Source organism: Periophthalmus magnuspinnatus, chromosome 4, assembly GCF_009829125.3.
Source record: "Periophthalmus magnuspinnatus isolate fPerMag1 chromosome 4, fPerMag1.2.pri, whole genome shotgun sequence".
Lineage (NCBI taxonomy): Eukaryota > Metazoa > Chordata > Actinopteri > Gobiiformes > Gobiidae > Periophthalmus > Periophthalmus magnuspinnatus.
The window spans coordinates 6,176,932-6,196,726 of NC_047129.1; the positions used below are offsets into that span (position 1 = coordinate 6,176,932).

At 37.6% G+C, this 19,795-nt stretch overlaps 3 protein-coding genes across 7 annotated transcripts in view; 1 reads left to right on the forward strand and 2 right to left on the reverse strand.

Annotated features, from left to right (window-relative positions):
- Positions 1–1,010, reverse strand: part of ociad2 (OCIA domain containing 2) — a 3,350-nt gene extending 2,340 nt beyond the window's left edge. For both annotated transcript variants that reach the window (XM_055221268.1, XM_033965412.2), the window contains exons 1-2: positions 808–1,010; positions 654–747 (exon numbers count right to left, since the gene is read on the reverse strand). In XM_055221268.1, the coding sequence (XP_055077243.1) occupies positions 654–747; positions 808–894 (181 nt within the window). In that variant the 5' untranslated portion in view covers positions 895–1,010. The remainder of the gene's footprint in view (positions 1–653; positions 748–807) is intronic.
- Positions 1,011–1,951: 941 nt separating this feature from the next.
- On the forward strand, positions 1,952–7,494 carry dcun1d4 (DCN1, defective in cullin neddylation 1, domain containing 4 (S. cerevisiae)). Of its 3 annotated transcripts, none has more exons than XM_033964799.2 (11): positions 1,952–2,079; positions 3,373–3,443; positions 3,522–3,561; positions 3,642–3,729; positions 3,796–3,884; positions 3,970–4,040; positions 4,452–4,543; positions 4,650–4,758; positions 4,959–5,063; positions 5,150–5,252; positions 5,331–7,494. In XM_033964799.2, the coding sequence occupies exons 1-11, from the start codon at positions 2,061–2,063 to the stop codon at positions 5,384–5,386; spliced, it is 843 nt and encodes a 280-aa protein (XP_033820690.1). In that variant the 5' UTR covers positions 1,952–2,060; the 3' UTR covers positions 5,387–7,494. The 3 variants fall into 3 exon arrangements, with proteins under 3 accessions (XP_033820690.1, XP_033820692.1, XP_033820691.1); XM_033964801.2 differs by lacking the exon at positions 1,952–2,079 and adding an exon at positions 2,086–2,936 and having other exon boundaries at positions 5,331–7,475; XM_033964800.2 differs by lacking the exon at positions 1,952–2,079 and adding an exon at positions 2,086–2,411 and having other exon boundaries at positions 5,331–7,475.
- Positions 7,495–7,835: 341 nt separating this feature from the next.
- LOC129456201 (uncharacterized) lies at positions 7,836–19,619 on the reverse strand. Of its 2 annotated transcripts, none has more exons than XM_055221378.1 (5): positions 19,550–19,619; positions 19,013–19,456; positions 16,069–16,238; positions 15,346–15,667; positions 7,836–14,943 (listed from the first exon to the last, which is right to left on the reverse strand). In XM_055221378.1, exons 2-5 carry the CDS (start codon positions 19,422–19,424, stop codon positions 8,195–8,197), a joined length of 7,653 nt encoding a protein of 2,550 aa, XP_055077353.1. In that variant the 5' UTR covers positions 19,425–19,456; positions 19,550–19,619; the 3' UTR covers positions 7,836–8,194. The 2 variants fall into 2 exon arrangements, with proteins under 2 accessions (XP_055077353.1, XP_055077352.1); XM_055221377.1 differs by having other exon boundaries at positions 19,013–19,431; positions 19,550–19,599.
- Positions 19,620–19,795: the final 176 nt, after the last annotated feature.

A 19,795-nucleotide genomic window follows, 5' to 3' on the forward strand; every position in this document is an offset into this window, starting at 1 on the left:
TTTAATACAAAATCTCATAACTGTTTACAAACTGGTCGCATTAGCACTGAAATGGGAAAATTTGTTATATTGCTTCCCAAAAATGGAGGACATGCAAAACTGAATACACTGGTGCCACTAATGCACTTTAATAATCTGGTGAAAAACATTTATAATCACACCCTCACCTGTTTTTTAAGTTTTCAATGAATTTGTGTAATTATTTGTTTTGTTTGTTTTTGTTTGTATATTGTTTGTATGTTATATTTTAAGAGGGTGGTCATGGAAAAGAGAGTCTGAGTACTCTCACTGAACTCAAAGCCTTTGGATTTTCAAGTCTGATTTATAGACTTATTATGTGTGATCAATAATTATAGATAATTGGTGGTAATTTATGTGAATTGTGATATATTCCTAAATGTTTTGGCCAAAATGGAAGTGTTTTTAGGCAGCAGGTCTAATTTCACAAAGAAGAATGTAAACAGGATTAGTGAATGGGCTGGTGATGAATGAGTCTCAACCAACTGTCAAAATCTTATACAACGCAGCACTTAAAACCACTCAGGTTGCAGTTAGTATAGCCTGCCCAAATTCAAAAGCAATAGTTCATGAAGATTCAATTTCATGTGTTTTGCCCGAAATAATGCTAAAACGATAGATGCATATGGTCCTACCTCTGTACCAGAAGCTCTCGTCCTGGCATTCTTTCCACACCTTCCTCACATCTTCTCGGTGGATATGGTGGTCACTTAGAGGGCATTTGAAGGACTAAACAACATTCACATTAGGGCTACTTCAACTGGCTGACTAGGAAATGTTTACACTTACGCCTTTTGCTTGATCTGGGGCATGAGGAGTACCAGCTGCAGCAGTCCCCTCTGTAATCACAGTCACAGTTTCTCCTGTCGAGCTCATAACTTAAAGCACAGTTTCAACACTTTCCAATCTGTAGAGTTAGACTGAAAACTGAAAGTCAAAAACTTCCGCCTTTTCTCTGTGTCTGCGCAAGTCTTTCTGCTATAGTCTGTTGCTCATGATCCTCCCCAGCTCACATTTCTAAACCCCGCCCCATTCATTAAACATAGACAACAGATTTAGTTTTCTATAATAATCAATAAAATGGGATTTTTAATAGAAGAAAGACCCTCAAAATGATAATCTACAGTCTTCAAGGCAGCAGTTAAATGTAGACGTCAAATACAATACTTCTAATTTTCAGTAAAATTACAATATTATTGCATCATGGATAACCTCTGTGCACACATTTGCACGCTGAAGGCACACCTCTATTAAAAGTAGGTCTAATTTTACACTGACCCACTAGCAATAGGCAATGACTGATTTAATAATGTGCAACTCATTTTGGAATATACAGTTTGATTATTTAAAAGTATGTGAAGAACATTTTAACACATCCTTAAAAACGTTTCACAGAAGTGTGTATTTTTGCACGGACAGGATTCCTTAACTAACTTAATATTTTGCAGACTAAAGTTGTTGCCAATGAACACTTAAGCCTACTGCAAAACTATGACGCAGTTATTACTATTTTACTTAGTTATTTGTCACGTAGGTGGAACTATACAGGCTGAAAAAGATCAAAGTAGGTAATATAGATTAGGCACATGATTTTATAGAACAAAATAGTGACTTTACAAACTGACCATCAATAACTTTTTCCCAGATAGATGAGTTGAGTCCCCCAAAAGCTGCACTAAACTTGAGGAGGCTTTCCTGAGAGTGATTTGACCAATGGCATTTCTTCGTGGGCTGTGTCCTACCTTCCACGAGGATATTGGCTCTGACTGATGCCCGCATAAAACCCACCTGGCCAATCTGTTTAAGAGATAAAGGAGGCTGTTTAGAAAAACCTGACCAATCACTTTCTTTTGTAGGGGGGGTTTGTTAATTTGTCTTCCGTTTATTGACATGACAACCTGAATAACCAATAAACCGTGGCCAAAGGCGGGGTTTACGCGTGTCCAGGCGCAATCACTGGCGGTGGGCTGTCTTTACGCAGAGATGGCCCGCCTATTGGCCGGTCTGCAGACTTCCCTCAGACAGTTGTATGTTTCATAAAAATGCACTCTGATGCGGCAAGTAAGTAGTAACCATTACCGGGAAATTTCTAGAGCATTTAGCATTGTTTGCGGGCGCTGGCGTGTTTGTTGTGATGAGGCGTGCATGGATTTGGTGATTTTTACGTCAACTTTTAGCCCGTCATCTTGGATTATTTCAGGACAACGCATGATCCCGTACTGTTTGTTGGGCTCTTTGTATATGCTACTGCTGTTTTTCTCGATAACAAAGGAAGGGTAGCAAGAGTAAATTTAACAGATAAGCGGTTAAATACAAAGATGTTTGACTTTTGCATTGCATCCTACGGTTATTTATTGTCTAGCATTCGCAGTGTTTAACCGTCAGCAACAAAGGTTAGCTTAAACGACAGCTTTCAACACTAATTAGTCTGTTTAGATATATTTGATTAATTGCCGGTTTAGTGTTCCAGCTTTAGCTTAGGCTTGGTAGCAGAATTATGTATTTTATGTTTCTTGTACTCTTGTTCGTTTGTGGATTCTAACAGAAAGGGAAAATTGTGACGCAGTTGGGTAAAACATCTTGCATGACCCGCTGCTGCAGTGTTGTCGTACTTTGCGATATCAAGACAAAACCTTCCTACGAGTTTATGTGATCCCTTTTTTCTTTAATGGATTTAATACATGTATTTTTTGGAATATTACAAAACGCCTTCAATCAGTTTGTGCAAATGTTGGGGGTTGAGGGGCTCTGAAGGAAACAGTCGCAATGGTAAGGACTGGGAGTTGTAGTTTAAACCTAAAGCGTGAGTGCCACTTTAGCATTGTCACTGAAGCTAATGGACTACAACGCCCATGAGCTCAACTCTCCAGATACTTTGTAAACTCTATGCAAGTTGTGCGTCTGCACTGCTATTTTAGGTATGCAGCTAGTGCTATTCGTTCGCCAGTGTGTTCGTTTGCCTAGTTTTGGCCTTAGGGAAAGGTAGCATGTTTTAACCAGCTAATGACAGAAACTAGACGTAGATGTTTTATTGTTCAAGAGGATAGCCTTCTGTTGATCTTTTTTTTTTTTAGAGTTAGCCTACTGTATTCAGTCACTCCCTTTTGCTGTTTTGCTGTTGTCCTTAACCTAGCATTATTTAAAACTGTGAAGTGGGTTTAAGTTAACTGTTTACATGGCTAACATGTTTCATTTGCTGGATTTACAGTTTTAAATGTGGCTTTTGCTAAAAGGATGTCAGTCACCTTGTTGTACCCTTGCACCCTCCTTATCAGCTTTGATTGGGAGCAGAAGGCTGTTTGTTATGCTTTTCCTGATTTTTATTTTTTTATTTTTTTTTTTCATTCAAATTAGATTTTCAGCTGAATTCCCACTTAACCACACTGGCCAGCATCCATAAGATCCACCACACCTTACACAGGCTGGTAAATATACTCCATTAACTTGTATATAAAGCAGGTTTATAATTGAGATTTACATGTATTGTATGTTTGTTTCACTAGAATTTAACTGAAGACATTGGCCAGGACAGTCATCCTTCAGGTAAATGTTCCTTGTTTTGCCAAGTCTTGGGTGTCTATGTAACCCTATGTTTAATTGTGTAATAACTTATCATTTTGCAGCTTGTTGCTCGAGAGCCATGCCTCCTAGGAAAAAGAGGAGACCCTCTGCTGGAGACGACATGTCGGCTAAGAAGAGTCGCCAGGACAGGTAGGACATTTCTTGCTTTTGAAATGTCAATCTCACAATAAAAAGTAAATTGATAATCTTTTGCAGTGTGTACAGAAAACATGAGGCGTTACAAATCCGTGAAGAGGACACATTTTCAAATAAAAGGTGTCTAGAATGGTTCTATGAATATGCAGGTAAGTGTTGTATTGACCATGCCGCAAGAACCAATGTAGGGACTGAAGTTATCTGACGTTATTCCCGCGTATGTCTATCTCAAAGGTTGTGATGATGTGGTTGGTCCTGAGGGCATGGAAAAGTTCTGCGAGGACATTGGAGTTGAGCCAGAAAATGTAAGTTCTTTTTGTAATATTTTTGATAAGGCAAGCAGTTTAGGTGACTCAGTTCTCACTACTGAACACCATTTTTGCCTGTGATGGCAAATTTCTTTTGTTGGCTACAGCCTTATAAATCCAGATGCAGGGGCTGACAGGCCAGCAAACTTTTCTGTGCTTGTTCAAGACAGGGACTACAAGTGTAGTAACAAAAAAGACATCTGGCCTGATTTATTTGTAAAATGAAATATGCAAAGTAAAGCAAGCGACGGCCACAATATCCTGTATTAATCGTGGTGTCATTGTCACCTCTTTTTTCATACAATGTTATCAGTGTCATTAAGTGACTGATAGGAATTGATGAACTGTGATTTGAGACTTATTAGGAGCAGCTGTGCCTATAGTGAGTGATGTTGCGTTTGCGCCTAGGTGGTGATGCTGGTTCTTGCGTGGAAGCTAGATGCCCAGAGTATGGGATATTTCACCCTCCAGGAGTGGCTCCGAGGGATGGGCTCTCTGCAGTATGTTCCTCCTCCTTGCTTCATTTCACTGTCTCCATTCTCAGATTTTAAGTGATCTGATACTGATAAAGATGACTGATATGTCTCTAACAATATGTCTTGTTAGGTGTGACTCCACTGAAAGGCTAAGGAACTCCCTGGACTACCTGAGATCTGTCCTCAATGATAGCACTAGTTTTAAACTCATTTATAGATACGCCTTTGATTTTGCTCGGGTAAGAGTGAATTTATCTTTTTTCTTTTACAAGTTTACCCTTATTGCTTACATATTGTTCAAATATGGATGTATTGTACTGTAGTGTGTATTTTTAATTTTCACATTTCCTGTTCTTTAATATGATAAATCTTTGGTCTCATGCCACCCTGTAAAAATATTTTCATAACATTTTGCTACACATTTTGTACATGTCAATAGGAAAAAGATCAGAGGAGTTTGGACCTGAACACAGCCAAGTGCATGCTTGGTCTTCTTTTAGGAAAGACATGGCCACTGTTTCCGGTGTTCAATCAATTTTTAGAGGTATATTTTTATTTAATTTCTTCAGTTCTTTAGTTTCTTCATTTTCCCTTATGAGATGTTATATTTGGCATTTCTGTTATTTCCAGCAATCGAAGTACAAAGTCATCAACAAAGACCAGTGGTGTAATGTTTTAGAGTTCAGCAGGACAATCAATCTGGACCTTAGTAACTATGATGAGGACGGCGCCTGTAAGTACATTGCTTAGACCAAGACGGTACATGTACTGTATTACATTTATTTAATACATTTCTATTTGTTTTTGTTAGGGCCAGTTTTGTTGGACGAGTTTGTGGAATGGTACAAGGAAAGACAAATGTCATAGTTGCACTTCTAAAAATGGCAAACATGGCATGAACCCAACTGTGACAACAAACTACTATAAAAATACAACAATAACTTTAGAAAAAAAATTGAGTCTGAATATGCGATCAAGGTGTCAAGGAACTATTGCATGTGATGGATAAGGCATCGGAGGCCTAACATTGAGGGTTTTTAAAAATATCCAGTGGAGGAGGATGCAGTGCCCTGTCCTCATATTACTGTATGTGTTAAGATAACTAGACATTTTGCACACGGATGGATTCCAAACAGTATTTTTGTGGGAGAAGCACTCCTTCAGCCCCTTCTGAAGTGACCATTCTTGCATCGTGTCTTGAGTCTTATACAGTTTTTAAGGTCATTTTTGACCTGGGCACAATATGAAATCAACTACAACTGTGCAATGAACTTTTGTGGGGATGATGCAGCCAACTTTATGAAGCACACTGTGTCAAAGGAGGCAGGTTACTTGATGCCTGTGCTGTAAACTATTGATTTGTGCCAGTGGTTCTTTTCTGGTCCCTGCTGCTGTTATCCTTCACCTTTTGCTTACCAACTCCCTTTTTGAGGGCTTCAGACCTCCATAACACCAAACAAAATAGCGTTGCTGCTTATTTACTCTTATTACAGGACATTGCTGACTGCGATAAGCATTTATTGGTACAACTATGACCAATCTATTTACCAGCGTTGTCTAGGTAAGAGTACAATAATTACTGTGCCTCAAAACACAGGACCCAAATGAACACCAATCAAGCTAAATGTTATGACCACATGCCTTATTACCAAATAAATATGGTTGGTGATCTTCATTTCTAGCACCTTTTTATGCCCCAAATAAAACACAAGGGGGCATAAGCGACTACTCATTCACAAGCCTGGATAAATGAACACAATTATGTAGCTATTTTTTAGCTTTCATCATTTGCATTATGGAGTAGCTATAGCAAATGAAGCCTTTTGCTTGATGCCCGATGTGATCAGGCTTGCAACTGGTACAAGAAGTCTACACGCTTGTGACCACAAGATGATGGATTGCGGAAAAATGCATGTTTTAGTATCTGATATTGACATTGATTTGGTAATAAGGCATTTTGTCTTAAAGTTAATTGGTGTGTAGAAACGTGCTGACTCACATAACACTTACACACAAACTGAATGGTCAGGGATAATTTCAGGATGAACTTTGACTGTTGGGCTGTGTTATAATGAGTTAACATTGAAATAGTTAGTGTCCATTTTGTCTTTGGAAATGTGGTTATCTGTTGTCTTCCTTAGTCCACCAATAGTTCAGGTCTTCTAGTATCTAGTAGCATCCAATATGGACAGTGTTAACCAACGCACATAAGACCAGTGACCCTTTGAATCAGGAAGTGGTCTGGTAGTGCTTGTAAGAAAAAAAAAAAGGTAGACTTTTTAAAAAAAAAAAAAAAAAATGTAATTATTGGACCACCGTTAAGGAATAATTAAATAAAAATGGACACAGAAGTTCTGTGATGATGCTATGCTGTTATTTTTGCCTATTGTATTGTTCTGGTAAATACATGTATAAATTTGTCCTTGGCTGTGGTGTGACAACGCTAAAAATTGTCAAGAAGTGTTAATATTTGCATGCACGCTCCAAACCACGCCTTTTTGTGAATGGATGAGACTTTTTTGGAAACAATTTTGGAAAACACATTTTGTTTGTACAGAAATTTGTGGAAAAGTGTTTTGTGCTTAAAAAATACTCACAACCATGTTGCCTCCAAAAGACATGGTTGTAAGTATTGGAACAATGTAACCTCAAGGGGGAGTCAGTAGTTCCCTTCTGCATCACTGTGTTTTATTATACAGTCCGTTTAGCACTTAGAAAATCTGACAAACCCTGAATTTACAATAATTCATTTAAACTTTTTATCTTGTTATACACATGCATTTAAACCACTGCAGCTAAAATAATTGAGGATGCCATTTTCACATTTCATACTGTACTTAAGGATTTTCTCAAATATGATGCAGGAGGTGGGCCAGCCATGTCCCAAGTGTATATATGTATGTAAACTATGTGTCAATATGTTTGTTTTCAGTATAACCTATGTCCATATACACAAATAAAACGTTTATTAACTTAATTGTTTGTGTTTATTAAACAATTTGGTAACCAGTACATTAGTCACACTTATTGTTTATATTACTTGGATTAGTAATTATTATTTACAAATGAGTGACATGATAAAACACTTCTAAAGATTGGCAAGTATAATAATAGCAAAGTATTCAAAGCTCATAGAAAAATAGAAACTGTAAAATGTGTTTACTAAGATATATACTATTGCAAAAGTTTTATAACATAATTATTGATCTTTTACCACATAATAATGGAAAGTGTCTACAGTATTTTCAATATACATATTAGTTGTAAGTTATTTTACATTAATCATTCCACAAGGCATAATTTGCATCATTATTCCTCGAAAACCAAGAGTTGACAAAATGTATATCACACATGTAGAACTTTTTTTTTGTGTGTGTTTTTGTTTTTTTAACTTAGCTTTTATTTAATCATAACTACTATGTACTGAACATAACCTACTTTTATGCTTAGTACATTACAACACATAATATTAATAGTAAGTAGGCCAGTAGTATCTTTTTTTTTTTTTTTTCCATAGTTTTACATTTACATTTTATTCAGTATAATTTGACTCAATAAAAACAGTCAAGTCAACAGACTGTTTGAGGCCTTAAATAAGAAGGCTAACATAGGTCCCCTTCTGATGGAAAATAAATTGACCCGCGACAACTGACCCCCTGCCCTACCTCCCTCCTTTCAAACAGCACTAATATTTGGGTTGTCATAAAATGGGTCATCTACTGATTCTTCTTCAGTCGTCTTTTGCTGCCGGTAACTTAAAGTTCCTCTGCTTAGACTGGCCTGTGGGGACCTCCATGTAAAATCTATGTTCCCCTCATCTGGCAAGGGACTTGATGGGACAGGGGGTGGAGGGCCTTGGGGTAGCTCAGTAGATTTAATTGTATGCCTTTTGTAGCTAGGAATCCCATACAACATGTCTGCAAGCCTTCTTTCATCTGATTTAGGCGAAACTGTACTGTAAGTTTGTGCTTGTGATATTTTAGTTTTGACTTCTACTGTCCTTCTATAGACAGTGTTAACTTCTGGAGTATAGTCAACGCTAACAGGAGCCGATTCTGTAAAAGTTTCATATTCGGAGTCCCAGTTTTTCCGATCAGACGACATTGCCTTTAGTGCACTGAGACCTCTTCGTTCAGACTTACTTTCAAATGTTGCACTGTTCAAAATTGTGGGGGACGTATTAAAAGTCACACTCCTAGGATTGTAGGTTTTTTGGGTCACAATCACAGCTGCTTTTACCTCTTTTTGTTCATCCTCGCTGCTGGAGGAATCAGAGGAATTATCTTTTGATATTGGAGGAAGTGAAGACATAGGTGGGGGTGATGTATAACCATCTTGTTGTCTTTTTGGAATAGGTAGTGGATGCTCTGAAAGATGACTACCCACGCTGGTCCACCTCAAATTTGGAGGCAATTCCTGTTGTTTTGAAGGCAATAACTTTCTTTTGATATTATCCAAACTCAACTTTTTTGGTGTTTGAGGATTGCTTTGAACATGCAGTGCTTCTCTATACATTTCACGTTTTGAAGTGTAAGAATCGTAAGAAGAACTTTTCATAATTGTACGCTTGTATTCAATGCTGCGCTGGTCGGTCACATCAGGAAATGTGTGTGCATAAAGTTTTTCATCATCACTACTTGAAGAACTTGGAGGTGGAGTGGGTGCTTTGATATTTAGACGCCTTTTAATTTGCGGTATACCCAGTCTTAAATCAGGGACCCTCATGTCCACTGTGCCTTCATCACTACTACTGCTTGAATGTTTGTACTGTACTGTTTTAATATTTAAAGATCTTATATCTTGTGACAAGCTACTCAGGCCAACTTGAGACACTGAATCCAGCACAGCCATTGCAGATTTGCCTTGCAACTTTGAATCATCATCACTTTCACTACTTGAAGAGTTATCAACATTTTGCTCTCTTGTTGGTGCAACATATACTTGCTCTGTCACCTTTAACATACCAGTACCAGTGATTAGGTTACCTTGTGAAGGGGAAGTAGGAGGAGGAGATGAAGGCAATGATGGTGGATCAGTTGTTTTTGTTATATCAAGACGTTTTCGAAATCGTGAAACTCCAAGATTCATGGTGGCCCATTTTGATTGTAACTCTGGTGCAACCACTGGTGATGTACTATCACTTGTAGCTTTATCATCAGTAACAACTGTATACTTTTCTAGCTCTATACTTTTGGTCGTTTTTGATGGATTATGAAGTACGGTTAATATTGGAGAGGCTTTAATAAAATCTTTGTTTTCTTGATATTTTAGAGATCCACTTGAAAGCTTAGGTTTGTCCTTTTCGTTGTCACTGGAGGAGCTTGATTCAGAGTCTTGCCCAGGCTTCATGGATGGTCCTTTGATATCAAGACGTCTGCTGATATAAGGTATACCAATATTTGTTTGACTGGGAAGTTTTGTAGTCTGTTCTGCTGAAATTTGGGTACTCTTTCTCTCCTCATCTGAGCTGCTTGAAGATGATCTAACTAATGTTTGAATAGATCCCCCACTGGATGGAACAGGTAATGGAAGAGATTGTGTTGGTATTTTGAAGTCTAGATGTCTCTTGATTTGAGTAATGCCTCCAAAATCTACTATTGGCCATGGCTTTTGAAATTCTACTTTAGACCCAAGGATATTCACACCAACCTTTTGAATATTTTCATCCTCACTTTCACTACTAGACAATGTATCCAACACAGGTTTTGATATGGTATTTGTCGATGGGTACCTTTCCAGTTGCTGCACTATTGCTGATGGTACCTGTGACACGTTAACATTTTCTCTTTTCTTGATATCTATGTGTCGTTTAACCTTAGGTAATCTCACCAGATCAGTCACTGGCCACTGAGAGTCAACAGTTGGTGGCTTGGTTGGAGGAACTATCTCCTGATGATTTATTCTGATTTCTTGTTCGTGGTCACTTTCACTGCTGGAAGAGGACCCAGAGTCTTGTTTTAGGATTTTGATGCTTGTTGATGGCATTTGCGTTGCTTTTACAGTTACTCTTTCTTTGATATCTAAGCGACGATTCGCTTTTGGTAGTTTGACAAGATCGATTACTGGCCATTCTGATTCAATTGGTTGCTTACTTTGTGATGTTACCAGCAGATTATCTTGTTTAATTTCTCTGATTTTGTATTCATCATCACTTTCACTGCTGGAGGAGGTCCCAGACTCAAATTTCACATTGATAGATGATGATGCGAGTTTTCCTTGCGTCACATGTACTTGCTCGTCTTCACTATTACTGCTGCTAGAAGACAAGTAAGCAGCAACAGTAGCTGTTTTGATATCCAAACGTCGCTTGAGTTTTGGTAGTTTCACAAGATTGATGACTGGCCACTGGGATTCTGGTTGTAATGTTGGTTGTTTTGTTGGAGATGTTACCTGTTGAATATTTCCATAATGATTCACTTTGATTTCTTGTTCTTCTTCACTCTCACTGCTGGAGGAGGTCCCAGAGTCTTCTTTTGTGACTTTGACAGTTGTTGATGGGACCCTTTCTGGTACCTTTGTCACCTTTACTCTTTCTTTGATATCTAAGCGACGTTTAAGTTTAGGTACTTTCACAAGATTGATGACTGGCCACTGGGATTCTGGTTCTAATGTAGTAGTGGGTTGCTTTGTTGGCGATGTTACCTGCTGAATATTTTCATGATAATTCACTTTGATTTCTTGTTCTTCTTCACTCTCACTGCTGGAGGAGGTCCCACAATCTTGTTTTGGGACTTTTAGACTTGTTGATGGGACCCTTTCTGGCCCCTTTGTCACCTTTACTCTTTCTTTGATATCTAAGCGACGTTTAAGTTTAGGTACTTTCACAAGATTGATGACTGGCCACTGGGATTCTGGTTCTAATGTAGTAGTGGGTTGCTTTGCTGGCGATGTTACCTGCTGAATATTTTCATGATAATTCACTTTGATTTCTTGTTCTTCTTCACTCTCACTGCTGGAGGAGGTCCAAGAGTCTTGTTTTGGGACTTTTAGACTTGTTGATGGGACCCTTTCTGGCCCTTTTGTCACCTTTACTCTTTCTTTGATATCTAAGCGACGTTTAAGTTTAGGTACTTTCACAAGATTGATGACTGGCCACTGGGATTCTGGTTCTAATGTAGTAGTGGGTTGCTTTGCTGGCAATGTTACCTGCTGAATATTTTCATGATAATTCACTTTGATTTCTTGTTCTTCTTCACTCTCACTGCTGGAGGAGGTCCCACAATCTTGTTTTGGGACTTTTAGACTTGTTGATGGGACCCTTTCTGGCCCTTTTGTCACCTTTACGCTTTCTTTGATATCTAAGCGATGTTTAAGTTTAGGTACTTTCACAAGATTGATGACTGGCCACTGGGATTCTGGTTGTAATGTTGGTTGCTTTGTTTGGGATGTTACCTGCTGAATAATTTCATAATGATCTACTTTGATTTCTTGTTCTTCTTCACTCTCATTGCTGGAGGAGGTCCCAGAGTCTTCTTTTGGGACTTTGACAGTTATTGATGGGAGCCTTTCTGGCCCCTTTGTCACCTTTACTCTTTCTTTGATATCTAAGCAACGTTTAAGTTTAGGTACTTTCAAAAGATTGATGACTGGCCACTGGGATTCTGGTTCTAATGTAGTAGTGGGTTGCTTTGTTTGGGATGTTACCTGCTGAATATTTTTATAATGATTCACTTTGATATCTTGTTCTTCTTCACTCTCACTGCTGGAGGAGGTTTCAGATTTTGATTTTGGCACATTAACTACTGCTGATGGTACTCTTTCTGTCACTTGTATCCTTTTCAACTGTTCTCTTTCCTTTATGTCGAGACGTTGTTTAACCTTGGGTATTTTTACCAGATCTATCAGTGGCCACTGAGTATTTGGAGATGTAACCATTTGAATTTTCTCCTGATGCTGTTTTATTTTTATTTCTCGTTCATCTTCGCTCTCACTGCTTGATGAAGTCTCAGAATCTGGTTTAGCACCAGCTCTTTCCGAAGGCATCCTTTTTGGCACCGCATTTATCCTTTCTGTGATATCTAAGCGTCGTTTAACTTTTGGTAATCGAGCGAGATCGATCACTGGCCATTTGGAGTTGAGATCAGGTTTTCCCACTGTAGGTGGTTTGATGGGAGTTGTTGCTTGTTGTAGGTTTTCTTGGTGAACTTTTATTTCTCGTTCATCCTCACTCTCGCTACTAGAGGAGGTTTGAGTTTCTGGTCTCAGCACTACTCCTGTTGGCACCTTTCCTTGCACATTTTCATATACATGTTCTTCTTCACTATCACTACTTGATACTGTGTCAAGAGTTGGCATAACATGTCTCACATCTAAACGTCTTTTAACTTTTGAGATTTTTGATAAATCTATCATTTGCCACTGTGGTTTTTGGACCACAATCAGTGGCTTTTTCTGAGATATTACCTGTTGAATATTTTCATAATAATTTTCTTGGACCGCCTTTGTTTCATGTTCATCGTCACTTTCACTGCTTGAAGAGGTCCCAGACTCTAGTTTTGGGGCTTTTGTAATGACTTTTGGTACATTTTCATGCATGTGCATCACTTTTTCATTTACTTTTTCCTTAAAATCTAAGCGTTGTTTAACTTCAGGGATTTTTGCAAGATTTACCGCTGGCCACTGGGACTCTTGTTCCAACTTCACAGTTGGTTGTTTATTGTGCGATATTACAAGGTGTATATTATCTTGGTTATGTTTGATCTCTTTGTTTTCTCGTTCATCTTCACTTTCACTACTTGAGGATGTACAAGAGGCATGTTTAAATTCAGATGTGGTTGTCTTGGTAAATTCTTGCTTTGAATATATTGGTGTTTGCTCCTTTATTTCTTCATAGATCCTTTTGTCTTCGCTATCACTGCTAGAGAATGCTTTGAAATTTAGGCGCCTTTTGACTTTACCCACGTGTAGAAGATTTATCGCAGGCCAGAGTAATTCTTGCTCCAAATGTACCTCTTTCAAATTATTAGTCTCTAACTGCACTTTTTCTGGTTTGAATTTCCCAATTTCATCACTGTCGCTACTGCTACTGGAGAGTTTGCGAGGTGGTGGAAGTGGTGCTCTTCTTTTCTTAATAGTTGGAGGTTCTTGCTTTACAGGTAAAGTTTGTTCTTGTTGCAATTTATTTTTCATTGCTATATCCATGATGTATGACTCCACAAATACATTTTTAAAAATCAATCGTCGTTTAATGGAAGGAATATGTTCAAGGTCTACTACAGGCCAGTTCTCCACTACATCATGTTTGTCTATGTCACTTTCAATACTAGAGGAAGATGATTTAGTTGATGCCCTCTTTTCAAAAACTCCTGTCTCCTCCTCTGAATCAGGATTTACAGTGTAATGTGTTGGTTCACTATCACTAATATCTGAACTTGAGCTAGATGACTTAAGACTAATATCTTTATTAACCAATGCCACATTTAAAATTGGTTGCTTGAGGGAATTATTTGGTGATATTGGAGATCCGCTTCGTACTGAGTCGCTATATTCAAATAGTTCGCCACTGTCAAGATCAGGGTCTAAAGTGTTGAGGTTGTTTCCATGAGGTGACCAATCAGCAAATGGCTCAGAACTAAAGCCTGGTATTTCACCGGACTTCTCATTTGAAATCTGTGGTATATCAGTGGCTGTTTTTTGGATTTGCTCCTCAATGGCTGAAGTTGTATTAGGTGTAGAATTATTCTCTTTCAATATTTTGTCACCTACTGAAGATTTTGAAGATTGTGATGACAAACTATTTCTCTCAGTTGAATGTGGGATTACTTCAAACCTAATTTTCTTGCCTGAACGATTGCCATTTTTGTGATCATACTTAATATCTTCGCTACCTGAATCATCTGAGCTATCTGAATTAGCTTTACCCGGCCTCATCACTTCCCTATTGCCTTCTTGTGCATCCCCAGCTACAGTATCATAATACTGCATGTTCTCATCTTCTGTATATTGAGTAAAAGTCACTCGTCTTTCACGATGTGTTTCAAAATCATCAACGTCCTCACAATGTAAGTATGCCTCGTTGACGTATTGTTCTTGCTGGACTTTGGACACAGAGTTAGTTTGGGGTTTTTGTTTCCTAGTTTTGGTCTTTTGCCAACAAGCACAAATATAAGGTTGAAGTAAGACTCCAAGGATGAAAGCAATTATGAAGGTTATTATGACTGACAAGCTTACGGCCAGGGCAAAGCGATCGACTGTATTTCTTGTTTCACCCATTTTATTCAAAGTTGGAGGTTTCTTGTCATCGGACACACTTCGAATACTTCTGTTTTGCTCATGGATTTGTACATTATAGATAGATACAATTTGGTGTGATTTTGAAAGGCATACATATAGTCCTTCATCCTCTTCTGTGATGTCAGTGAGAAGGAGACTGTCCAGTTCTTGGCTCCGCATTATTTGACCCCTGGGTGTCCACCATGCTGCATCTGCAAAGAGAAATAAAATATAATGTAATGTTAAATCAATATCTGTATATTGTATCTGCACTTTAGAGGATGATGATTATGTAATGTTCCAAAACATTAATCTATATATGTCGGACTGGTCTCTGGCTGCACTCAATAAAAGCTCATTATGTCCATACAAAATATATAATTGGTGTCTTGCTTTAAATTTGATGTTTTAATTGTTGTTGTTTTTTTCATTCTCAAAAAAGAAGTCTGTCTCAGCATGTATTTTTTCACATAGTTTTGGCATACTTGAACATTTACCCTTGTCCATTTAAATACAAGTTTGGGGCTGATCCACAGAGTACACACATGTGGACTACAGAACTAATGCACTGACCTACTTAATCTAACTCATGGAGCATAGGTTGGTGTACTTACCTGGTTCCGAGCATCCCAACAGTAACTCTGATCCTTTGTGGACAGTTACATCTTGGTATATGTCTGAATCATCACACTCCAGATCGTCTTTGTCCAACCCCTTTAGGTTTATCCCAGACAAAGCCACAGGGGAAGCACATTCAATACTCCATGTCTTCAGGCCTTTGCTGCTGTCATGGACCATCTGCCTTTGTAGGAAACACATGCCACAGTCACATATCCAGCTGTTTCCTCTCAAACCAACATCTGCACCAATGTGATGGAGAGATATGTATGTTATAGGATGGAGGGTGGTCAACAGGTTGAAGCTGAGATCAAGAACCTAAAAAGCACAAAGAAATATATTTTTTCAATGTGGCATTACTATATACAAAAAGTTAAATCCGCTAATCTAAGGTTTAACATACATAATAATATCCTGCTTTGGAATGGTTGACTGGAAGTTATGAGTTATGATCACATGTCTTATCATCACCTTTGGATTACTGACTAATTCAGACCTAATCATCTAAAGCCATCACCACCCATTACATAACTAAAATGATCACCCTTGCGGACTTGGTTTGAATCCACTGATTGACTTGGATGACAGAATTCACCCGCTACTTAACACCACAATAAAATGGATCCATTTTGTATAGTCTGTCAGTGATTATTGATTATGCTGTGTCTGATTTATTGTAGATTTATGCATGTTTTGTGACAGAACAAATTGAATGTTACCTTAAGTCTATCAAGATGCTCAAATATTTGTGGATGAAGACTACTGATGAGATTATGTTGAAGATGGAGCTCTTGCAATAGTTTAAGATGAGAGAAATCTTTTTGTTCCAATGTGGAGATTTTGTTGAAGGAAAGGTCAAGAATCCATAAAGACGTCTGTTGTCCCAAACCTACAAAACATGAAGAAAATAACAAGATACATTAAAACACTGACATTATGTAATATTATCATTCATAGTTCAGTGAGGTTCATCTCGTCTTCCATTAATTTACTTTAAAATATTATTTTTTCAGTCCAAGGTTTAGTTTGTTTTATCCGTTTCATACCTGACGGTTTTGACTGTTTAACTAATAGTCAATTACAGACTTTAGAACAGTATCCCAGGTATGTGAGACTAAAAAGGCTCCCTCGTCCCTGGTTCCTGGGATACTGTCCCAAAGATGTTAGACTGCAGATGGCGCTGTTATCCTACCTCCACTGGTAAGAAGACAAAGCCAAAACATGTTTAAATTAACTGACTTAAATTAACTGACAGACTTTAGAACAGTATCCCAGGTATGTGAGACTAAAAAGGCTCCCTCGTCCCTGGTTCCTGGGATACTGTCCCAAAGATGTTAGACTGCAGATGGCGCTGTTATCCTACCTCCACTGGTAAGAAGACAAAGCCAAAACATGTTTAAATTAACTGACCTGACCTGTCACAACAATGTCATGTGACAACACTGAGGAAGAGCACTAGTGAGCCGTAGAAACTGTCAGATATGAAAACAAACTAAACTTTGGTCTGAAAAAAATTATCTATTAAAATATTATCATCCATGTACATTTTTTATTTACTTGCATAGCACACTGCCTCTAATCTTGTGTAGACTTTATTAAGTTTAAAGTTATACAGTGTTTAGCTAGCCTGTAACAAAATTTAATGTACTTTTAGAACCAAATCTGTATAAAGGGAGGAAGCAGGAAAGGCATTCAATTCAAAACCTTCAACAAATTAACATATGACAATAATTAAGAAACAGTAAACAAGAAAACAATTACATGAACTTAGTGGTTCAAATAAGTAGTTAGAATTGCATGTTAGGTATTTTTCCCACAATAACTATTTAAGATTAGACTAATTTACTGCTTGGATTTTCTTCTGCTGTCTGCTCCTTTCAATAGTGAGAGTAAGGGAGAGTGCAGGGAGACTGTGAGCCTTTAGTACAGAGGAGCCTGCTTTCTGTGAGTGGAATACCAAACAGGAGACTGCTCTAACACTGTCAACACTGCTCCATGTTAACTCAATGGGGCCTGTCCATGTGTTTTCAGCTGAACTGTGCTGAAAACATGTTTAGCTTTAACACAAGTTCATCAGAAGAGAGGTTACTGAAAACAATGCTGTTTTGTGTCCCACTATAGAGACACTGGTTTGAGAAAGAGAATGTAGACAGTGTCATTATCAGAAGGTGTAGTCAGAATTGGCCAAAGTACTGGAGATAAAGCAGATTGATGAGAGTATCACGCCTTATGGATCTAGTAAACTAGCGGAAATGTGATGTGGGCGTTTACACTATGACACTATTGAAACTTGCAATTACTGTATAACAAATATGGAAATGAATAAAATAGTACAGGACCGTTCTCTAGCCATAAGTGTTTTGGTCAGTGTAACTTAACTGTTTTGTTTAGCAAACCTTTATCTCATGGTTGTAAATAAAGGCTCAGCTTGTAACTTGAGATAAGATAAGAAAATTGATCGGAAAAAAGAGCTTCAATGATTGCACTTTATGTGTATCCATTAATATGGTATCATAGTATTTTCTTTTTCTTTTTCTGTTTTGCAAATTAACTGAAAATAGAAAAAAATACACTTAAAGATTATAACACAAACTCATAAAACTTAAAATATTAGTTAGAACCAGTCATTCAATTAGAGTATGATGGGCCTCCAGGTGAATGTTTGTAAGGTCTTTAAAATCATAACCATGTTTCCCATGTTGTCATGTCAGCCACTATTTTATTGTGTTCACTGTTACTGACTTTCCCTGTCCCTCAAATGTAAATAGAGGAATGCAGTAAAAAGTAAACAATGGAAACTACATTTTGGTTTACTTATTAATTTACTGTAATTTGTAAATGTTAAGCAAAAATCCAACTGGTAATGTATTGAATCGTATAATTATTTTACCCAATGCTCAAAAATATAACACATATGGTTATTGCAGCATTTTCCGTAGATTTTGTTAAGATTATTTTGGCACTAATGATTTTTAGATGAATAGTTTAATCAAATTCAATTTGTTGAGTATAAATGCCACTTTCTGCCTCTATTTAATCTTCAACCACTTATTTCAGTGTAGTCTCTTTTGTAAGGTAATGATAATACAACTTTTGTAAGTTAATGATAATACAATACAAAGAGAGAGAGATAGCTTGATAGATGGATAGAGAGTGAGAAAGAAAGAGATGAGAGAGTTTGACATACAGATAGATAGCAACAAAGTCTAATTTGTTATGACAGTATATAATCCTCCAGGTTATTTTAGACTGGGGGAGAATTCTAGACTAAGGGGGATCACCATAGTCTCCTGTATTAATGGGAAACACTGTAATTGTAATAAACATATGCTTTGATTAATGCATCAAAAACTTAAATTTGGCCATGTGAAATAATATCACATATTTAAAGTAAATTACAGTTGATCAACCCTAAAAGTAGTTTCCAAACTAGGTCCTCACCAGATGCACTATTGATCTATATAGAATAATGATATGTGAGAAGGATTTATAAGATTTATGTTCTTCCTGGGCATACAGGGCATTTTTGTAAGTAAGTTTTGTAGACTCAATGCAATTTTTTTTTTTTTTTTTAAACTCTGTGTTTTTAAAATATATTTAATTATATTGACAGTACTTATAATCACACAAGTACAAGTACCTGCATCTGGGGCTGTGACTCACCTTCAGGTAATTTCTCAAGCTGGTTCATTTTCACAGATAGCAGCTGCAGAGTGGGGGCCCAGAGCATACAGCCCCATCTCCTTCTCAATTTGGACTTGGACTGGCCCTTTAAAACCGTATCCACACAAAGGGACAGATGTGTCATACTGTTGTTCCCGAGCCATACTTTTTGTAGATTGTAATACTTTGTTTGAAAAGTTAAAGTTCCCAGCTGGTTGTTAGACAAGTCCAGTTCAGATATTGAAGTGTCGATATTTGGTGGTGCCAAAAAGAGCCCAGCAGATGAACAGTTTAGAACTAAAAATGACTGACAAGTGCAAAAATCTGGGCAAGAATCAAATGGATAGGAGTTCAGGAGTCCACAGGAAAGGAGAAAAAAGAGCACCAGTTTGAGGCCTGGTGACATGGCCATCACAGTCCTGTTTAAAGATATAGACCACTTCACTATTGGAAAAAAAATAAAAAATAAAATATATATATAGGTATGAAAATCAAATACAATAAAAACAATATTGATAATTTAGGAAGAAAACTCACCCAATGTAGTCTTGTGACACTGAAAACATGGGACACTCTGACTGTTCAAAGTCTGGTGTGTTTTTGCTGTGTCTTTGCTTTACAGGCACCTGCCCAAAGATGCCATTCTCCACTCCTTCTAATCATTTACACTGTGAGTTAATGTCTTACTGTCATTGTTTCCCTCATACATGACAGATAGCAGCACGTTTATGATGGAGAGCCCTGCCCTCACATTCCCCACAGTAATAAAATACATAATGTAGG

Excerpts from the sequence above, each read along its gene's own strand:
- dcun1d4 (XM_033964799.2), top strand. Across the intron at positions 4,041-4,451 it reads TTGGAGTTGAGCCAGAAAAT|GTGGTGATGCTGGTTCTTGC; the intron begins GTAAGTTCTTTT and ends GTTTGCGCCTAG. Across the intron at positions 5,064-5,149 it reads TGTTCAATCAATTTTTAGAG|CAATCGAAGTACAAAGTCAT; the intron begins GTATATTTTTAT and ends TGTTATTTCCAG.
- LOC129456201 (XM_055221377.1), bottom strand. The coding sequence starts at position 19,578 with ATGTTTTCAGTGTCACAAGACTACATTGG. Across the intron at positions 15,668-16,068 it reads AGCATCTTGATAGACTTAAG|GTTCTTGATCTCAGCTTCAA; the intron begins GTAACATTCAAT and ends TGTGCTTTTTAG. Across the intron at positions 14,944-15,345 it reads GTTGGGATGCTCGGAACCAG|ATGCAGCATGGTGGACACCC; the intron begins GTAAGTACACCA and ends TTCTCTTTGCAG.